Source organism: Armigeres subalbatus, chromosome 2 (assembly GCF_024139115.2).
Source record: "Armigeres subalbatus isolate Guangzhou_Male chromosome 2, GZ_Asu_2, whole genome shotgun sequence".
Taxonomy (NCBI): Eukaryota; Metazoa; Arthropoda; class Insecta; order Diptera; family Culicidae; genus Armigeres; species Armigeres subalbatus.
This window is the reverse complement of record NC_085140.1, coordinates 339,896,759-339,920,277: the sequence shown is the minus strand read 5'-3', so window position 1 is coordinate 339,920,277 and position 23,519 is coordinate 339,896,759. Positions and strand designations below refer to the sequence as shown.

At 40.2% G+C, this 23,519-nt stretch overlaps 1 protein-coding gene across 1 annotated transcript in view; it reads right to left on the bottom strand.

Annotated features, from left to right (window-relative positions):
* Positions 1–22,967, bottom strand: part of LOC134210008 (cyclic nucleotide-gated cation channel subunit A) — a 77,022-nt gene extending 54,055 nt beyond the window's left edge. Inside the window, exons 1-3 of the mRNA XM_062686034.1 lie at positions 22,959–22,967; positions 9,599–9,823; positions 7,043–7,205 (exon numbers count right to left, since the gene is read on the bottom strand). Of these exons, the coding sequence (XP_062542018.1) occupies positions 7,043–7,205; positions 9,599–9,823; positions 22,959–22,967 (397 nt within the window). The remainder of the gene's footprint in view (positions 1–7,042; positions 7,206–9,598; positions 9,824–22,958) is intronic.
* Positions 22,968–23,519: the final 552 nt, after the last annotated feature.

The following is a 23,519-nucleotide window of genomic DNA, read 5'->3' as shown; positions in this document are numbered from 1 at the left end:
CACCGAGTTCCACTTGATTTCGGTGATCTCCGCGTCCAACCAAAAACCCACACCTGCGGCATTTCGTCGCATTCGACCGTATGCTGCCACCGACAAGTGGTAGGGCTTCCACAAATCTACGTCGCAGCAGAAAACCCCTAAACGGCTCCCGCCGTACTCGTTCTGCATCCGGCCAAGCCGGATAGCCCGCCAGCTGAAACCCCGCACCAAAATTATTACCATCGCCCGGCCCTGAGTAGGCGGGCATCCGCCCATCATACGATGCCAGCAAGGTCTACGCGTCCAACCTTTACGCACTCCGATACCGTACCCATCTTGGCTAACCGAGCCGAACCCGAGCGTGCAGCAGTGGTGGAGCTAGTAGCAGGTAGCATGTACGACAACAATGGGAAGACAAAGTACGTTAAATTCTGTCGCATGCCAACAATGGACCCCAACGTTTCCGATCGGCCGCACCAACACTAACCTTGAAACCTAACCCTAAATCGAGTCTGAAAAAATTAAATAGGGGAATGACGGCTTTGGCAGGTTTTGTTCTATTATTGGCAGGGTGTTTTTATGTCTGACTAGGGCTCAAATTTGGCCTAAGAATTCTTTGGATATCAAAGAATATTGTGGTCAATTTCATAAAATTTGGTCGACAAAAACCCCCCTGCCAATAATAGAACAAACCCTGCCAAAGCCGTCTTTCCCCCTATAAAATGTTATAAAATGTACCATCTAAACATATTCTCTTTTTCTCTCAATTTCCCGCATGTTTGTCGACTAGTCTTTGTTACGTTCACTTCGGTTGAGATAAGGTTCATGTGTCTCCCCAAGCAGGTGTTACTCACTCTATTTCGTTGCATTCGACAAATCTCATTGAAAAATGGCCAATTCAACCACATTTGACCCAGTGACCCTCAGGGATTGTTTTTGTGGCCGAAGACACTGGCATGGCCACAAAGACATTTCCGGTGGTCACTGGGTCAAATGCGGTCAAATTGATTTTTTTTGACCACAATGAGATTTGTCGAATAAAACGATAATAATTTGCCTCAATTTCACACAAGATGATTGCCACTATTCACATGCATCATGACGGATGAAGCCCCCTGAGAGCAATATCCGATAATGGAACCATTCAGATTCAGACAATATGGATATAAAAGTTCTCGAATTTCAAACGACTTCGCGAATATGACATTTTTGTTTTTTTTTTAATTCAGTTGTGCACTTTGTGATTGGTTCCGGAGGTCCCTGAGAGACCCGAGATAGCGACCAAAAATGGAATCAACGGACCAGGCAATGTAGGGTAGCAATCTTCATGAATTTTAAATGACAGTAGTGCTGTCCAATGAGCAGCTCGAAGTAGCTCGAAGTTCTTCCCATCCCTCTCTTGCCCATATGTTGACAAAAATGAACGAGCATAACGGGAACAACTTCGAGCTACTTAGAGCTGCTCATTGGACAGCATTATTATGAATATGAACTTTTCACCTAAATGAACGTCCGCTATAGGACCTAACCCCCAAATGTTTTCAAACTGTCTTCTATCCGATAATCCAGAGTATCCCAGAACAAGTGTTTTTCTTCTAAAAATACAATGATATGCTTATATACCCAAAACCCCTGATTAATCCACCTGACGGTGATGGTGCCCTTCTCGTGCAAATAAAAAATAGTATTGTGGTCATAACTTCCGAGTCATAACTTGTTTCGAGCTAATCGGTTGGAGATTCCCTGAAAAATGAGTAACAGTTTTTATTGATATTTCTATGAAAAATGGTATTTTGGCCATAACTTCCGAGCTCATAGTCCGATCTGGCCAATTCTCAATAGGTAACAATGGGACAGGATTCTGGGTTGAGTGCAACTGCTTGCAAGCAAATCGGTTAAACATAAGGGGCAATTCAAATATGACGGCAACTCCTTTTTGAGATTTCTAGACCTCCCTCATCCTCCTCTGACACGCTTTTTTGTATACCTAGTACATGTACTGTTACAAAATCTTAGCATCGACCCCCCCCCCCCCAACAGCTGTGTCATCAATTTTGAATGTGTCCGAAAAATGAGTGATATTTTTTTTTTAAATGCCGTTATTTTCGAGTCCAATTTTCACACACAGACATCACCTCAATTCGTTGAACTGAGCCGATCGGAATATAACACTATGGGTCTCCGGGTCTTCTATAAAATGTTTGTTTTTGGAGCGATAACATATAGCCTTAGTATACGAGAGAGGCAAACATGTGATAAATGTATTTGAAATAGTTTTAGGCTATCGAATTTCGTCATACACATGTTTGGAAGACAGAATATTTATGAAATATGAAAAAACTATCCACCGCCTACCGGTGGGAATCGAACCACACACCTCCCTTATGCTAAACGAGTGCTCCGCTACGGTAAACTTAATGCTACCCTCATAAAGTTACCCTAGTGGTAATGTGATGAATCAAGCTCTATCTGGTAAAGGGCGAAAGTCGCAAGAGAGAATTCTCTTTGTCGACCCTGTAGTATTCAGAGTAAGCGGCTAATGATTTTAGTTTGTATAAGTGATTCTAGACTATGAATTGATTCTGCTATTGCGGATAGTACATTAAACATAAGCAATCAAATATACAAATATACTGACGAACTTTGGAACTTTGCTTCATTTAAGCGTGCGCCAATGAATCGGTAGCTTGTGAGGGGCTAAGAGAGGTTGCGCGGCGGGGTATGGCAATGCTAGCGCATTGCTGCCACCGCAGTGTGAGATGGTGTTGTTAGCGCCATCGGGTTGAGTAGCAACGACGAAGATTGCACCGTCAGTTTGTTGTCGAATTTAAAAACGAACAGTCGCACCGCTCTTCAACGGCGGATTCCATTCAGCCGTTTTCGGCTGGAATACGACAGACCCCTCTTTTGAATAAAAGTGACAAGCAGGGGATTTCTTTGTAATTTATCACCTCAGAATGCAAGTTCGCATTGTTTTTTATTGTTTTGAGGTTATAAACCACAGAGAAATCCGCTGCTTGTCACTTCTATTTGAAAGAGGGGAAGTCGACGAAGAAAATTTTCTCTTGCGAAATTCGCCCTTATTCCCGATAGAGCTTGAAATACGATGAAATCCCCTACGGCAATTACGGATCAATCACACTCATCTATATTCTCTCCTCACCAGCAAGTGCTCTCTGTTGCAGCCCACATACTGCAGTATCGAAGCGTGTTTGTTTACCAACCGATTATTGCTACCTGAAAGAGAGAAGCCAGCTCGTTGACAGGTCGTTTATTTACTATGTCTTCTTTATTTGTGTGGAAACCGTGGAAACTCAACAAATCAAAGCAACATTTCATAACGTCGGAAGGAATATTTTTCACTCCAATGGAAACTTGTTAGAATTAGCGATTTTTAATGTTTGTGTACTTCTAGTATTAGCATTAGCATTGGCATTTAGCAGTTCGCACAAATTCGTAGGTGGTACAAGCCAACACTATTGTATGAGAGTAGCATCACTTTCATCCGTTACCACAAATATTGATTTGGGACTAATCACTATCTCTTAGATGGAAGCAATGCACTCTCCAATAGAGATCTGTCCTGGCCACGTCCTTGCATATGCTGAGGAAGGGGAAGGATGGTTTGTTGAACACCTACTTAAGAAAGATGCAGAGAACTCTACGACCTCTCATAGACACCTATGAGAGGTCGTAGAGTTCTCTGCATCTTTCTTGAGTAGGTGTTCAACAAACCATCCTTCCCCTTCCTCAGCATTCGCAAGGACGTGGCCAGGACAGATCTCTATTGGGAGGTTTTGGGATTGTGTGGAAGGTTATAACAGTATGAAACGTTTTGGTATAACGTGAAACACAGAAGGAACTAAGATAGAAACACAAAGGAGGAAAGAGACGAGCCTGGAATTGAACCCACCCATTTCCCCAACCATACTCGTGATTTTCTCATGAACCCGTCGGAAACGATAACGAATATATCTGCTGAAGGAATGAAGAAAATCCATCCAGCCGTTTTCGAGTTATGCGGATACGAACACAGACCATTTCATTTTTATTATATAGAAGATAGATATAGAAGATATCTAATAGTATCTAATACATGCATTCATCTCTTAGACTAGGTTTTCCGTGTTTTCTTAACACCCTCATCCTTTTTGGCTATGTTACAGTTTTAGGTATTATTAATACATTTCAATTGCCTCTGGCAGTTAGAATGTTTCCTATGGTTGAATTGAACCATGTAGGAATTACAATGTTTTTAACTTAAACTAAACTTAACCTATTTTATACTAAGGGTACAAGGAGTTAATCGCGAAATCTTTGGTATTGCCTTCGCCTCACATTTTTAAAACGGACCAGTAGCTGAAGATCGTCGTGAATAATAATGGAGTTGAATTTGATTTCACATTTAGAAATTCCAATGCCTCTGGCTTCGAGAATTAAATTTGTTACATACGAGAGCATTGTCATTATCATTTTTGGTATCGAGAGAAATATCAACATCAAAATTTCTATCGATATACGTTTTATATAAATCCCAATAGGCTTCTTGTGAGATTTCGAACGTCACAGGAAGGTGATCAGAGTCAAAGTCAGCGTGAGTTACCAATTGGCCACACATCTGACTTGAATCCGTTAAAACCAAATCAATTGTAGAAGGATTTCGACTGGAAGAAAAACAAGTTGGTCCATTGCATTGGAATATTGAATAGTATAATATCCCGCAGAACAATCTTCAAATAAAATTTTACCATTGGAATTGCTTTGAGCATTATTCCATGAACGGTGTTTGGCATTGAAGTAACTAATTATGAAAAAAAAAATGATTTGTTGCGAGTTAGAATTAGAAGATCAGCTTTCAACAAATTCCTTTGCTTTCCATTGCGCTGGAAAGGCAAGTAGGCAGCAATGAAAGAGAATTGTCCAAAATTTGTTTCAACAAAAACACCCAAGGTTTCAAAAACTTTGGTTTCAAATGAAGAATATATTTCATGTTTGATACGTCTATTAATGACAATGGCGACCCCACTGCAGGCGCTGTCAAGACGATCATTTCGGAAAATAAAATAATTTGGATCTCTTTTGATGAAAAGACCAGGTTTTAAATATGTTTCAGTTATAATCGCAACGTGCACATTATGAACTGATAGGAAGTTGAATAATGCATCTTCCTTACCCTTTAATGAATTGCTCGACCGGCAAATGATTGCGGATTTTGAGCGTTTGAAACATGTTTACCCGGCGAATCTGGGATCCCATTGTGCTTGTCATCAATTTTACACGGGAATTCGAAACTTTTTTGCGTGAAGGGCATTATCAGAAATTGGATTTATGATTGCCCCCACAATTGGCACAATTAAATTTATTGGAATCTTCTCTCACAGGACAGGCGTCCTTGGCGTGAGAGGTTCCACCACAAATCATACATTTAGCATCCATGTGGCAATGTTTAGTTCCGTTGGCACTCACGGCAGTGAGTGGGGTTTTGGGATTTTTAGCGTGTCAAAATGGTTATCATTCAAGATTTGTATGGATTTAAGCTATAGACATGAATCATCATTTTAACTGCATTAGATTTATTCTTAGCTAAAGTATATAACTAAACAGTAAACAAAATCTATTTTTAAAGAAAACCAGTCAACATTCCGACAGTTTGAATGAGCCTCCTTGGAAAACTCCAGCAAACAATTTCTATCCTGAAAGAATGCCATACACCAAAAATAGCTGCTATGTTGCCTAGGAGTGCCTTTTCCCACAATGTTGTACATCTTTCGGCATACCTGGGTAGCATAGCTGGGGGTAAAAGTCATAGCAAGAGAAAAAGTTGAATTCGCAGAACAAGTTACAGCCACCAGATGCTTTACCTTTATGGATATAAAGGTTATAGCTACATGCATGTACTTATGTTCGAAATTCAGTTTCAAACTGTTTGTCGACATGTTGACGACACAGAAGAAAAGGAGTGTGTGGGACGTACAGAGAGAAAAAATAAACAATGTGTACAAATCTGAACGAAACAGTTAGATATAAGCGAGCTGTGGTACTGATTGCAGAAGACATGCTATGCCATGAATGATTTCCTGATAATCGTTTTTGGATAGTGGAATTGTGATACGATAAGGCATTACGACGCTTGCAATAAGATAATTTCTAAGACACAGTCATTCTCATAGCAGCTCGTTTCTGTGATAAATTCAGTATACCGTTTTCTAACCACACCCACAAAACAAATCTTACCATTTTGAGTATAACACCTTTGTAAGCTTTTAATACATACAATTCAAATTTGTTGCTAAACATTGCGCATTAAGTGTGCGATCAGTAGATTTGACATGCAGAGGAACAACATTTCATTACGCGGTCGAATATGTTCCCGGGCTGACAAGAACCTCATCAGAATCGATTGAGGTTCATTTAAATGAACATTTTCGAATTCTTCCATTGCTATGTTTGAATGTATCTGAAATGACAATATTCACAAAATGACGAAATGAGAAAGATGGTATTCACTATTTCTGAGTTGCCGTACACTAGCTACGTAAAATAGTTTCCAGTTTTTTTCAAGCTTCCCTTCATGTAAGTTTTTTTTCAGGCAAAATATTTTTTTATTTATTGGAGCGTGAGAAAATTACGTCAGAGAAATAACACGATGCTGTACAATTGACGATTGCTTTTGCTTATTCTAACATAAGAATCATAAAACGAAGTAAGAAAAATGAACTTATTTTTCACACCCACAGCAACAAAACTAGGATAATTTCGGCATGGAAAGTGATTGATCCTCAGCTCAATCACAGACCGAAACGACAGCGCCAGAGTGAAATTGATGGCAGAAGAATATTTGCCCACGCAAATCTGTATGTGACAAGTTCTCCAGATGGACCACCTCTGACGTTTACATGTTCCTTTATCCATCAGAAGAAACTCTCAGTCTTAACTAACCTCTCTGGGGAAAAATGTGTATCCGTACCACGGCACCGACCGTATTTCATTCATTGGTTCAGTCATTAACGTGATTTCTTTTTTGTTCGCACCGCACCGCACTCATCGCAATCACCGTACTTACCCTCATGACAATGCACTAACGTGTCGGCTAAGTATATAAAATCACAAAGATAGTCTAAGGTCCACCAGAGTGCCGGCGCCTGGCGGTTGATTTCCCAGAACACGGCACGTCCTATCACAAACACTATATTGTACAGTACAGCCAGCGATACCACCGACAGCCACTGAAATCGAGAAAGAAAAGCAGAAGCACACGGTAAGATGGGATGGGAAAATATACTTATGGATGTTATATCGGCTATGACGCTACTGGAATTGGCAGAAAAACAAATTGCTATGGTACAAGGATCCCTTGAAGGAAGTGGACATCCTGTCCTGTGTTTCGAGTGGGAGTCCTCTCCGGTTTGGGGAGGAAGGATACGACGCAGTCAGAATAAATATTGTTATGGAAACGTTGGGGTTGAATTTCGGTGATTGATTGAGAAAGGTGTGATTCGGACAAGGCATTTGGAAAATGTTGGTAATTTGGCAGTATGGGGCACTGACCGGAATCAAGGTTCTCGATCAATGAATGTTCAATATAAACAAGTAACCAAACAAAAACATGTTGTTCATGGTTGCATTGCATTAGAAGATGCATGATTGGCATTGGTGGGAAAAAAGTAAAGTTTGATCCCAATCAGAAATAAATTCAGATGTTTTTTTGTTGGGAAGGTCATAAGATAAATAAGAGTTGATTAACTTAGCAGAAACTTATGCAAAATATTATAAATGATAATGGAGGGTGCCTCTCCTTAGTCGTGCGATAAGACGCGCGGCTACAAAGCAAGACCATGCTGAGGGTAGTTGGGTTCGATTCCCGGTGCCGGTCTAGGCAATTTTCGGATTGGAAATTGTCTCGACTTCCCTGGGCATAAAAGTATCATCGTGTTAGCCTCATGATATACGAATGCAAAAATGGTAACTTGGCTTAGCAACCTCACAGTTAATAACTGTGAAAGTGCTTAATGAACACTAAGCTGCGAGGCGGCTCTGTCCCACTGTGGGGATGTAATGCCTATAAGAAGAATTTAAATTACATTACAGTTAAATTACATCAAAGGTCGATGACATTTCGCTTTTTTGGTTAATTTGAAATTTTGCGCAAGATATCTTCTGCTTGTATTTACACTGTGTGAGTTTCATTGCGAAATTTCAATACAGTCGGAGAAAATTTCGCACAGGCAGCTCACAATCCACATCTGATGAAAAGATATTAGTAATCCAATTTAGCGCTAATTACCCAAAAAAAACACCAAAGAACCCATATTTTTCGACTTCTCAAACTATTTTTGAAATTTAAAACAAAAAATCTTAAAGGTGCTTTGGCTCAAGATTTGCCTGATTTTGAGTTTGAGCTTATTTGGTGTTCATGAACAATTCATGTTCATCATTCGATTCGTAGAAGAACCCAATAATTGCAGTATAATGATGGAAAGTTCAATGAACCGGAATATGGCTCGAAATTAAACGCCCAATTCCTGTCATCTTCGGTTTTGCCACTATCCGTGTCAATCATTAGACCTCATCATCACTATCGTGTCGTCGTCACGGGTTTCAAGCTCACTGAATTAATCACAATCTTGTCACTTTTATCGCTGGTTAGGTTAGGGCAGCAGCGCCAAAGCGAACTTTGCACAAAACATCCATAGCAATGCGGATGGTAATCAAAATGTCAAAGTCTGTGCCTTAATTATGATTAATCTGGCAGCAGCATCGTGTGATGTTTTGATGTGGTTTGAATTCCGTCTCGTGGCAGCACGCTCTTATCTGGGGGTTTTAATCAGAATCGTTTGCTTAGTCGTCGGGGTGGATGCTGCGAATAATTAACCACGCAACAAGCCTCAATTGATACCACATAGCTAAGTACTCTAAACGAAGATCCTACATCTTAGATAAGATCCTGTGATAATTGAGATAGGACCGGGGACTTCATTCAACGCAGAAATGCATTACTTTATTATACACCTTAACTCTTTTATTTTTGTTAGCTGTATTATTCCCATTCATAAGCCTTTGACATATTAAAGTGTTTTCCTAAACAGTTCTTTGTGTTATAGTCTCTGATTCGAATATTTCAGTAGTAGTTCGTTTCCCGGACTTTTATCACTGCAATGATTTTGATCTCAATCAGTTTTTAAATGTTGTCGAAAAAAGTTAAACAGAAATTTACTTTGTTGTGTTGGGTACATAGTAGAAACGAGCATTGTCAAAATAGCCCTCTACACATTAGCGACATATTTAAATTATTCTTTTTGATTTTATTTAAATAGATTATTACCTATTGTGTAAAAGTGAATTAGAATTAGATTTCTGGTTTCACATATATGTGAGTAAATTTCTGTATCTCATGGAAGAAGTAAAATCGTCCCAAACAGTCTTAGGTCTCTAACCAAGTAACAATTATGGTTATAAAACACTTATGAAGATAGAGCGCCCTACTCTTTTTGTGCACTATAAAACTACAATAAACCCATCGTTGTTTCTAGGCTAATGTTTGATATTGAAACGCAATAAAACACCGTTGCGGTGATTCGCAATGTGCAATGGCCCGTAAAAAAACATCAAACACACTTACCCGGTAATGCGAGGGCAGGGACGGATCGACCGACAGCCGGCTGCAGGTCCCATCCGAAGGAAGGGCCTGAGCCACCGCGGCCTGGTGCAACCGCGTTTCGGAGGCGGTGGTCGACGAGAATTTGTCCAGAAAGTTGTCGGGCGGTTTCGATCGGCCCCGTTTGCTGAGTCTATGCCGGAACGTGTTCAGCCATCGTCGCAACGAGCGTCGCCCTCCCGATGATTCCTGTAAGAAAGAAAGCGGAGAGAGAAAAGAAAGGCATCGTTATTACTTCTTGTTCGGATGAGTGCAGCTCTGATCAGGAGTTATGTATTTTTCATGAATCAGCTCTCTGAGGTATCGTGTTGGAATCAATATCGCCTCAAGCAAAATGGTAAAACTTATTCGATTCCGGCTGGATCCGAGCATACCGGGGAAGCCAGCCAATGGAATATTGATTCCAAATGCGCTTCTGGCTGGCTTACTAGCCAGAAATATGCTCTAGACATTATAAATCTCAGAAGAAACCAGAAATAGACGACAGCGCGATTGGGGAATTTTTTCCCCAACGTGAACGATGAAAGGAGTTGATTGGAGATAGAGATGTTGAGAAAAACTTCATCGCTGGGCATAATCCGAAGGGATATCAGTTAAGATCCGAGTTGATACCATGTAGAATCCACACCAGAAGCAATTTTTTCTGATGGAAAATTAATGTCAGTGAAATGTTCGAACGTGACAACATCTAAATTATTGAGGCAATATTCTATTCGACAGAGCTCTAAAGTGACCATTTGTGCAATCGTCTTCTGAATCTTAAACCCAAAAAGCTGTTGAGTCACTTTACCAATCCGGCCGTGAAATTTCACCCTTTTTAAGGGAAATGTCCTTCTTCAGGGTCCGGAACATTTGGTTACGCATGAACAAAATTTATCCTCGAATGCTTGAAAATGTAGGAACAACACAGCATCCTTGTCTTCGTCACGAATAAATAGGTATCACGATTTTTGGGATCAAACTTATTTTGAATTCAAAATTTGATTACTCCCTATAGATTCCACTTCAATCTACATATGTACATGTGTATCAACGAAAGAACGAATTTAACGACTGATAGTTTTTGGAAGACAAACAAACGCCCAACCCTCCAGGCCATGTTTTCAGTTTCCAATTGAAACATTATCAGTTTTCGGTCGTGTGGGCGAAGCTTTCATCACCATGTTCTCCCACTAGTTGAGTGGCTAGAGGACATAGAGTATATTCAAAACAGACCGGCGTCTTGACCTTTTGCTTTAATTAAAAGTTCCGTCAAAGCGGAATCACAAGAAACTTCTGCTAGATCATATCGAAGCAGTCAACAAGAAAAGGTAGAGTACCTAGAAAATGGTTTGGGAGGAGAGCGGGTAATGATGATGACGAGGTAATCGATGAAAACAGTTTGATTGTGTTTGTTCATAAATGCGTTTTGCAGTACCACCTAGTGCACTGTTTATGTTTTAGCAACAATGGGAGTACTGTACCGCTCATAAAAAATCTACTCCTCCGCTTATTTTTAATCGCAACAGAAAATTAGCGCCAGATAGTCGCCTAAGGGTTCTTTCACAAATTACGTAACACCGAAGGGGGAGGGAGGGGTCAATCCAAGCGTTACGATTCATACAAAAAAAATAAACCCTTCATACAAAAAGTGTTACGAGGGGGAGGGTGGGGGTCCAAAATCATCAAATTTAGTGTTACGTAATTTTAGAAAGAACCCTAAAAAACATACCGCCTGAAAAATTGCTACTTTGATATTTTTGAAAATTCGGATGTTTCATTCAAATAGAAGTTGAATAACACAGCCAGTGTATTTTCTAGTCTAGAAACAAGAAATTTCTAACCAACAACAAATTGATGCGTCCTCACGTTTTGGATATAGGGTAACTCGTCAAATGTTGAACAGCCAAAATCATTACCAAATGTAGAAAGTGTCCCTTGATACACGATGTGACGCTAGGGCAATAATTATGGCAGCCATTTTCAGACACTTTCATGATTGTCCTTAAGTTTTATTTTTAAAACCTCTTACGCGTAACAAAAATGACTTACAAAAAATCGTTGAACATCAAATCCAATTCAAATCCAACCCAAATCCAATTCTATTCCAAATAAAATCCAATCCAAATTCAATCCAATCCAAACCAATCCAAATCAAATTCAAATCCAATCCAAATCCAACCAATCCAACCAATCCAAACCAATCCAAACCAATCCAAACCAATCCAAACCAATCCAAACCAATCCAAACCAATCCAAACCAATCCAAACCAATCCAAACCAATCCAAACCAATCCAACCAATCCAAACCAATCCAAACCAATCCAAACCAATCCAACCAATCCAAACCAATCCAAACCAATCCAAACCAATCCAAACCAATCCAAACCAATCCAAACCAATCCAAACCAATCCACATCCAATCCAAATCTAATCCAAACCAACCAAACCAATCCAAACCAATCCAACCAAACCAATCCAAACCAATCCAAACCAATCCAAACCAATCCAAACCAACCAAACCAAACCAAACCAAACCAATCAAACCAACCAAAACCAACCAAACCAATCCAAACCAATCCAAACCAATCCAAACCAATCCAAACCAATCCAAACCAATCCAAACCAACCAAACCAATCCAAACCAATCCAAACCAACCAAACCAACCAAACCAATCCAAACCAATCCAAACCAATCCAAACCAACCAAACCAATCCAAACCAATCCAAACCAATCCAAACCAATCCAAACCAATCCAAACCAACCAAACCAATCCAAACCAATCCAACCAATCCAACCAATCCAAACCAATCCAAACCAATCCAAACCAATCCAAACCAATCCAAACCAATCCAAACCAATCCAAACCAATCCAAACCAATCCAAACCAATCCAAACCAATCCAAACCAATCCAAACCAACCAAACCAATCCAAACCAACCAAACCAATCCAAACCAACCAAACCAATCCAAACCAATCCAAACCAACCAAACCAATCCAAACCAATCCAAACCAACCAAACCAATCCAAACCAACCAAACCAATCCAAACCAATCCAAACCAATCCAAACCAACCAAACCAATCCAAACCAATCCAAACCAACCAACCAAACCAATCCAAACCAATCCAAACCAATCAAACCAATCCAAACCAATCCAAACCAATCCAAACCAACCAAACCAATCCAAACCAATCCAAACCAATCCAAACCAATCCAAACCAACCAAACCAATCCAAACCAATCCAAACCAACCAAACCAATCCAAACCAATCCAACCAATCCCAACCAATCCAAACCAACCAAACCAATCCAAACCAACCCAACCAATCCAAACCAATCCAAACCAATCCAATCCAACCAATCCAAACCAATCCAAACCAATCCAAACCAATCCAAACCAACCAAACCAATCCAAACCAACCAAACCAATCCAACCAATCCAAACCAATCCAAACCAATCCAAACCAACCAAACCAATCCAAACCAATCCAAACCAATCCAAACCAACCAAACCAACCAAACCAATCCAAACCAATCCAAACCAACCAAACCAATCCAAACCAACCAAACCAATCCAAACCAATCCAAACCAACCAAACCAATCCAAACCAATCCAAACCAATCCAAACCAACCAAACCAATCCCAAACCAATCCAAACCAACCAAACCAATCCAAACCAATCCAAACCAATCCAAACCAATCCAAACCAATCCAAACCAACCAAACCAATCCAAACCAATCCAAACCAACCAAACCAATCCAAACCAATCCAAACCAATCCAAACCAATCCAAACCAATCCAAACCAATCCAAACCAATCCAAACCAACCAAACCAATCCAAACCAACCAAACCAATCCAAACCAATCCAAACCAACCAAACCAATCCAAACCAATCCAAACCAACCAAACCAATCCAAACCAATCCAAACCAATCCAAACCAATCCAACCAATCCAAACCAATCCAACCAATCCAAACCAATCCAAACCAATCCAAACCCAACCAAACCAATCCAAACCAATCCAAACCAATCCAAACCAATCCAAACCAATCCCAATCCAATCCAAACCAATCCAAACCAACCAAACCAATCCAAACCAATCCAAACCAATCCAACCAACCAAACCAATCCAAACCAATCCAAACCAATCCAAACCAATCCAAACCAATCCAAACCAATCCAAACCAACCCAACCAATCCCAAACCAATCCAAACCAATCCAAACCAATCCCAAACCAATCCAAACCAATCCAAACCAATCCAAACCAATCCAAACCAACCAAACCAACCAAACCAATCCAAACCAATCCAAACCAATCCAAACCAATCCAAACCAATCCAAACCAATCCAAACCAATCCAAACCAATCCAAACCAATCCAAACCAACCAAACCAATCCAAACCAATCCAAACCAATCCAAACCAATCCAAACCAATCCAAACCAATCCAAACCAATCCAAACCAATCCAAACCAATCCAACCAATCCAAACCAATCCAAACCAATCCAAACCAACCCAAACCAATCCAAACCAATCCAAACCAATCCAAACCAACCAAACCAATCCAAACCAATCCAAACCAACCAAACCAATCCAAACCAATCCAAACCAATCCAAACCAATCCAAACCAACCAAACCAATCCAAACCAATCCAAACCAATCCAAACCAATCCAAACCAACCAAACCAATCCAAACCAATCCAAACCAACCAAACCAATCCAAACCAACCAAACCAATCCAAACCAATCCAAACCAACCAAACCAATCCAAACCAATCCAAACCAATCCAAACCAATCCAAACCAATCCAAACCAATCCAAACCAATCCAAACCAATCCAAACCAATCCAAACCAATCCAAACCAATCCAACCAATCCAAACCAATCCAAACCAACCAAACCAACCAAACCAATCCAAACCAACCAAACCAATCCAAACCAATCCAAACCAATCCAAACCAATCCAAACCAATCCAAACCAATCCAAACCAATCCAAACCAATCCAAACCAATCCAAACCAATCCAAACCAACCAAACCAATCCAAACCAATCCAAACCAACCAAACCAATCCAAACCAACCAAACCAATCCAACCAATCCAAACCAATCCAAACCAACCAAACCAATCCAAACCAATCCAACCAATCCAAACCAATCCAAACCAATCCAAACCAATCCAAACCAATCCAAACCAATCCAAACCAACCAAACCAATCCAAACCAACCAAACCAATCCAAACCAATCCAAACCAATCCAAACCAATCCAAACCAATCCAACCAATCCAAACCAACCAAACCAATCCAAACCAATCCAAACCAACCAAACCAATCCAAACCAATCCAAACCAACCAAACCAATCCAAACCAATCCAAACCAATCCAAACCAATCCAAACCAATCCAAACCAATCCAAACCAATCCAAACCAATCCAAACCAATCCAAACCAATCCAAACCAACCAAACCAACCAAACCAATCCAAACCAATCCAAACCAATCCAAACCAACCAAACCAATCCAAACCAATCCAAACCAACCAACCAATCCAAACCAATCCAAACCAATCCAAACCAATCCAAACCAATCCAACCAATCCAACCAATCCAAACCAATCCAAACCAATCCAACCAATCCAACCAATCCAAACCAACCAAACCAATCCAAACCAACCAAACCAACCAAACCAATCCAAACCAATCCAAACCAATCCAAACCAATCCAAACCAATCCAAACCAATCCAAACCAACCAAACCAATCCAAACCAACCAAACCAATCCAAACCAATCCAAACCAACCAACCAATCCAAGTCCAATCCAAACCAATCCAAACCAACCAAACCAATCCAAACCAACCAAACCAATCCAACCAATCCAAATCGAATCCAACCAATCCAAACCAATCCAAACCAATCCAAACCAATCCAAACCAATCCAAACCAATCCAAACCAATCCAAACCAACCCAAACCAATCCAAACCAATCCAAACCAATCCAAACCAATCCAAACCAATCCAAACCAATCCAAACCAATCCCATTCCAACCAAATCCAATCCAAACCAATCCAAACCAATCCAAACCAATCCAAACCAATCCAAACCAACCAAACCAATCCAAACCAATCCAAACCAACCAAACCAATCCAAACCAACCAAACCAATCCAAACCAATCCAAACCAACCAAACCAATCCAAACCAATCCAAACCAATCCAAACCAATCCAAACCAATCCAAACCAATCCAAACCAATCCAAACCAACCAAACCAATCCAAACCAACCAAACCAACCAAACCAATCCAAACCAATCCAAACCAATCCAAACCAATCCAAACCAATCCAAACCAACCAAACCAATCCAAACCAATCCAAACCAATCCAAACCAATCCAAACCAATCCAAACCAATCCAAACCAATCCTATTCCAATCCAAATCTAATCCAAACCAATCCAAACCAACCAAACCAATCCAACCAATCCAAACCAATCCAAACCAATCCAAACCAACCAAACCAATCCAAACCAATCCAAACCAATCCAAACCAATCCAAACCAATCCAAACCAATCCAAACCAATCCAAACCAATCCAAACCAATCCAACCAATCCAAACCAATCCAAACCAATCCAAACCAATCCAAACCAATCCAAACCAATCCAAATCCAATCCAAACCAATCCAAACCAATCCAACCAATCCAAACCAATCCAAATCCAATCCAAACCAATCCAAACCAATCCAAATCCAATCCAAACCAACCAACCAATCCAACCAATTCATGAAAAGCTCCGTAGAAACTAAGAAAAACTTCGAGAGGAAATTCCTAAGGGTTTCCCAAAAAAACCTCAAGAATTTCTTGTTGAAGTACACTCCAAATAATCTAAACGTTGTTTCCACCTGGATTTTCAGGTACATTTTACGTGCACACGTAGCTGCAAATCCTCCAGAAAATTCAGGTGAAACCTACGTGTCCGGTGAATTCTATCCAAAACTAAGGTAGAACTTACCTGATTTTCACGTAGAATGAGAATTCTATCAAAACATCACGTAAAAGTTACGTGAATTTCAGGTGGAAAAAATCTACATACTTTTTCAGGTGGAAACAATGTGCAGATTTTTTTGGGTGTAGGATTTTTGAACGGAGAAGGGTCATTTGGCAGAAACCTATTTGACCGAAGGTCACAGGTCTGAAAGTTATTTGGCCGAATATGTCGTTTGACCGAACAAACCATTTGGAAGGAGCTCATCTAGCCTAAGGTTATTTGGTCGAAAATGTCAGTTGGTCGAATAGCTGAATTTGCCGAAATGAACATTCGGCCAAAAGTGTCGTTCGGCTGAATTAGTCATGTTACCAAAAATTCGCTTAAGCGAAATGATTGTTTTGCAGAAAGGACATTTTTGGGCCTAATGGCTCTTTCAGCCAAACGACATTTTTCTACAAAACGGCATTTTCGGCCAAGCGGTATGTTCAGTCAAATGAACTGTTAGGGCAAACAAGCCAAATCACCAGCTAGATTGAATGTTCCTTTGGCTGTATATCGTTTCCGGTCAAACCATTTTTGATCCAACCATTTCGGACGAACGTGCAATTCGGCGAAATGGAATTTGGCTAGATTACTTTCGTCTTAACGTGTTATTCGGCATTCGCATGGGGGCCTTCTTTAGCCGCGCGGTAAGATGCGTGGTTACAAAGCAAGACCATGCTGAAGGTGGCTGGGTTCGTTTCCCGGTGCCGGTCTGAGAAATTTTCGGATTGGAAATTTTCTCGACTTCCCTGGGCATAAATGTATCATTGTGTTAGCCTCATGATATACGAATGCAAAAATGGTAACTCGTCTTAGAAACCTCGCAGTTGACAACTGTGGAACTGCCTAAAGAACGCTGAGCTGCAAGGCAGCAATGTCTCAATGGGGGATGTAATGTCAATAGGAAGAAAAAGAAGAAGAAGGCATTCGCACAAGTGGCTTTTCGCAAAATGTCTTTTGGCCGAATGCCATTTGAACGAAGGCCACTAGTCCGAAAGTCGTTTGGCCGAATACACCATTTGGCCGAAAGTTGTTTGGCTGAATATACCATTTGGCCGAACAGACCATTAGGCCGAATAGGAAATATGGCTGAAATGGATATTTGGTCGAATGATAAGTTATTTGGCCGAACAGATCACTTGACCGAACATGTCATTTGGCCGAGCAGGACATTTGCCTGAATAGGTCATTTGAAAAGTGAGAAATAAGGTTTGAAAAGTTAGACGTCTCACTTCTCTCAACTTATTTCTCACTTCTCACAGTGAAAAGTGAGTAGGCCCGTTTCCAACGTATAATCGTTTCGCCCAAACGTTCATTACGGCCAAATGCAATTCGGCTAGATGAATTCTAGCTTAATTTATTATTCGGACAAGAGGCTTTCGTGATTTTCGAACAAAAGACCCTTCCTAGTTTTTAAAAATGATTTCCAATCAAGAATTTCCGTAGAAAACCAAATAAATTCTTCAAAAAATCCGGGAAAAAATTTCGTGAAAAAATAAATTGCAGGTGGAAATTCTGAAGAATTTTGTTGCTAATTCCAAATATTTCCCCTTGGAAATTCCGAACTATTTTCCATAAAAATTGAAAAAAATACCTATGGAAATTTTAAGTAACTTTCCGTTGAAATCCAAACTTTTGAGAGTCTTCCGCGAAATCCGGAATTTTAAGTGTAAATTTCGAAGAATACTCAACAGAAACTTAACCGCAACTTTTTTTTTTATGGAAATTATGGAAATCAAATTATTTTCTTATGGAATTTAAAAAGAATTCTTAAACTTAGAAGTAGCTTCCGTGGAAAATCTGAAAAAAATTTCCAAATGAACATTTTTGAAAATATTAAAGAAATTTTTGGGGAATAAATTCAAAAGATTCTCCCGTTACTGTCTTCAACGAATCCGCAAAAAAAATCAGGAAAAATCATTAAAAAACCAACGTAGTGAAAAACCGTCCTGCCAATTTTCGGACACACGCACACCTCTGGAGGTGACCGCTTCCTTCGGAATACTGAATCTTTAGCTCGAAGGTCATTAGGCCTAATGAGAAGTGAGAAATAAAAATTTAAAAATAATAAATGAAAAGTGTAAAGTGAAAAGTGAAAGGGAAGAGTGAAAAGTGAAAAGCGAAAAGTGAAAAATTAAAAATTAAAAAGTGATAAGTGAAAAGTGAATGAAAACTGCATGAAAAGGGAATGAAAAGTGAATTAAATGTGAAAAGTGAAAGATAAAAAGTGAAAAAAAGAAAAAAAGTGAAAAGTAAGAATTGAGTAAGTGGTAAGTGATAAGTGACAAGGTAAAAAAATGAGAAATGAGAAGAGAGTAATGTGAAGTGAGACATGATAAGTAAGAAGAGGGAAGTGGGACGTGAGATGTGAGTTGTAAGAAAGGGGGAAGAAATGAGAAGAAAGAAGTGAGAAATGAGATAGAAGATTTGAGAAAGTAGAAAATTGAAGGAAGAAAAAAAGTAGAAAGTGAAAAGGAAAGAAGAATTAGGAAGAAGAAAGAAGGATGAAGGAAGAAGGAAGAAAGAAGAAGGAGGAAGATAGAAGAGAAGCAGCAGAGAAAGATGGAATAGGAATAATGAAAAAGAAAGAAGAAAAACCAAGCAGGATGAAAGAAAAAATACAGGAACACCGTCTTCGACCAGAGGTCGTACAGACTGAACATTTAACACTTAGCGTGAGAGACAACGGACAGGACGTACCAGTGGAGAATTTTTCGATACCGAAAAGTTTCCTCCTTACCAGGGCGGGAATCGAACCCACACTCCATAGTACATGCGTCTAGACGACAGACGTAGCTAACCGCACGGCCACAAAGCCCATGAAGGACGCAAAAGAAGGGAGAAAAAAAATCAGAAAATGAAGAAAGAAGATGGAAGGGGAAAGCAAGAAGAAAGGAGAATGAAAAACGTAGAAAAAAGGAGGAAGGGAGAAAGAAGAAAGGTGAAAAGGGAAGGAATTAGAAGAAATAAGGAGGAAAGAAGATAAAAAGGAACAGCTGACTGTACACTTTTTTATCAGTTTTAATTCGGCATTGGCCTAATGACCTACAGCCTAATGGCATGATACCATCATTCCGTGGGCTTTGAACCCTCGACCACAGACAGCTGCTTTCCCTACTAAGCTGCATAGGATCTTCGTCGTCCTCCATAGTTAAACGAGTACTGCTAGCATTAGCATTAGCATTTAGCAGTTCGCACAAATTCGAAGGTGATACAAGTCAAGACTATTGTACGAGAGTAGCATCACTTTCATCCGTTACCACTGATATTGATTTGGGACTAATCACTAACTCTTAGATGGAAGCAATGTACTCTCCAATAGCCGATATCTGTCCTGGCCACGTCCTTGCGAATGCTGAGGAATGGGAAGGATGGTTTGTTGGATACCTACTTAAGAAAGATGCAGAGAACTCTACGACCTCTCATAGGTGCCATGGGAGGTTTTGGGATTGTGTGGAAGGTTATAACAGTAGGAATCGTTTTGGTATAGCGTGAAACACAGAAAGAACTAAGATAGAAATACAAAGTAGGAAAGGGACGAGCCTGGAATTGAACCCACGACCTCCTACTTATAAGGCAGAAGCGATAGCCACTAGACCACCGAGCTCGTCTCCATAGTTTAACGAGTACTGCTGAGCCCAAATTCCCAACACTGGGCACACAGCAGAACTCTCGCAACTCATTCTCCGAACTAACAGCTCCACATATATTGTTTGTACAATACAAACCGAGGGAAGAGTTATCTCGGAGAATGGCAAATGCGTATCGTTGGTTCTTCGCGTACCTAAAAGATTAATTTCGCGGTCCTTAGCCTCATGCTCAGCAACTCCAATTCCTTCCTCTTGGTGGTATCAGAAGGGGTACTAGCAACTCTAGGGAAACTCGGGTAACCAAACCTGGTGAGAACCGGAGGTGCAAATCTGATCGATCGTCTGTTCTCTATGTTAGGGGCGGTGAACAACAGCTCTGGTTCCCATGTTAGAGGCGGCGATTGCATTTGCCATTTTAATAATCCTCCTGATTTTTTAGTAAATTTCTATGTAATTTGGTTGTGCACAGATTCGAAGTTTGTATGGAAATAACTGCTCAGATCAACCCTTGCCTAGAACGGTCTCGCTGTGAGGAAGTCCATGAACTCTTTAGTGATTTGGAAGCGGAGTTATGGAACAGCTTCACCGTTTGGAAGGAAAGTTATTATTTACTTCAACATATTTAACGTTCATAGCCCACACTACGGAAGCACTGATGAATGATGGTGACGCATTCTACACGTAAACAAAAAATGTTATTGATTATTAATATTTCTAATACTTTTTTGCCAAAGAAGACGCTTAGTAATAAGTATTAGAAAAAACTTACACATTGCAAAAGCCACATACATTCCAAAACTTATACTTTTCATTAACTTTTGAATATGTTTATTAGTTTTCTTGGAATGGGATTACTCATTAGGTGGCATAAAGAAGTGTATTAGTATTTTCGAATAGGTTTTTGCCATAATTTATAAGGTTTTTTCTTTACGTGTACGCACTGCTAGAACGCGAGTACGACTGCTGCCCAAGCCACGACTCGTCAAAATCATCGTAGGAGATTTTAACGCTTAGATTGATCAAAAGGAGAAGTTTAGAACTATTTTGGGAAAGTTCAGCACCCACCGGCTGACAAACGAAAACGGCCTACGACTAATTGATTTCGGGTCCTCTACAAATATGACCGTTCGCAGCACGTCTCAGACTAGCGTACGATGGAATCTAACAAGAGATAGAAGTTAATGTGGAGGCTGGTTACAATTTTCGTGGATTTTTAATAAAAACTTCCTTATAATTACTCACTACCGAAGTTTGAAAAGCATCCCATCAACATTTCGGGGTCCTCCTGTGTGGAAAGTGTTTAAAAATATGTCCCTACGCGGTGAGAAGAAGTGAAGTGCGATGATAATCGCAGAGGGAAAATAAATTGGAAAGTAACTGCTGATTTATCCCAAATTTGAAACCAAAGTTCATAGGATACAATGAAGAAATATGTTCATAATGACAGGAAATAAAAATTAACAAGTTAGTAATACGAAAATTGAATCTTTATTCAATGCTGATTGCAAATGATTCTACGATTGTATCACCACTATGTGTATTATGGTTCCTTCAATCCGTGCTCTTGAAAATTGACTGAAAAAAGCACGTGGTTTCCAAGATGGCCGATTTGTGGCTTTGTTGTATCATTCATTTTGTTGTGCTATTTATTTGTCAATCCTGCAGAGATGAGCTGAACGGCCGGGCCGTTCTATACGTCGCTATGTTGCTGATCAACATCAAACGATGCAACTGCCTCCGCTAGCTTCCTTGCCCTCTCAAGTTCAGCAATTGCATGATGATGTGACTGAACTGAGCAGAAAAGTGGATACTTTGGCTGCTAAGCCTCAATACAATCAATCTGTGGATTTGACTCCATCTTGGCCCAGACTGAGTGTGAAGCGCCGTCGGGAAGAACGACCAATTATTGATGCCCACAATGTCACCAAAAAAGTTTTGGTTGCACCTGTCGCGTTTGAACCCGCTCATCACTGACGACGATATGAAAAATATTGTATCAAGCTGTTTGTGCTCAAAAGATTTGATCGACATTATACGTTTGGTTCCAAAGGAAAAAGACACATCTAACATGACGCTTGTTTCATTCAAGATCGGTCTTAATCCTGAAATGAATTTTTTTTTCGGACACCCAGCTTCCAACGCGATTTTTAAACATTTTTACAAACCACGGAGACAACAGAGACATGGCAGCTCAATATCTCCGGTTTATGTGCTGCTTTCAGCATGTTTTACCTCACGTCTAAATTAATAAAACGGCGACAAATCGATTGAGCATTTTCGAACTGTCCGAAATCTAACGTGGACAGGCTTTACGTACTGTTTGGATCCCGCACCCGTTTCCAGTCTACTGGAGCAGCTGTGGGTTGGCGTAGAAAATCCACACAACACACTCGAGATGAACCATAACTCAAATTTATATATATTTGTGGTTAGATTTTCCCAACAAATTATCACCTGATACATTTTGCGATTTTCAATCTTACGTATGAAACATTTTACTCCAGGGCTCCACCGCATCTAAAACAACCACCATTTCATTATCATGTTATGCTTACCATTACAACTATAATGGTTCTTGAAGTCTACACCTGAAGCTAATATGCCACATGATATTAAATTTCTTCCTCCCATATAGCGGCAGTCATGAACTTCAAAACAACCCGCCGAAGGTCGCACGAATCGTAAACAACTTCAGTTTGCATAATATCTATTCCCCTGCCTTACCTCCCACATAACGCACCCATCAAGACACATCAGCCAAGAAAAGAGGGTTAATACCTGGAAGTGACAAATGGTACTCAAGTCACACCACACCGCTCTACCAATCGAAGCTAAGACGCCACCCGCATATTGATTCTATTATCGCGATGTCACGTAACGAAGCACACGATATCATCCAACCAACCAACCAACGTTTAACCAATTGTCATTATATTATATGACTGCCTTAAATTCACCTCGGCACGATGCCACAATTCATTTCCGATAAACCATCATAATCCCCATCATCAGTCGCGTGTTGTCGTCACGTTGAAAATCTACCTAACCGACATTGACCCCCTGCTGCCTGTGGTGTAGGATATCCACCGGGTGGGAGCTCCATCCGAAAGGATTCCTCTCGTTCAGCCAATAAACATTCGAATGAAGGACCTTCCGTACACGTGGCCTACGCAGGATGTTTGCTCGTCTTGTCCGAAAATACGTTGGATGCCATTCAAGGTCCCGTGAACCATTTCATATGCTATCCGGTTAGTGTGTTACATTCCATTTTAAACGGAAATCTAA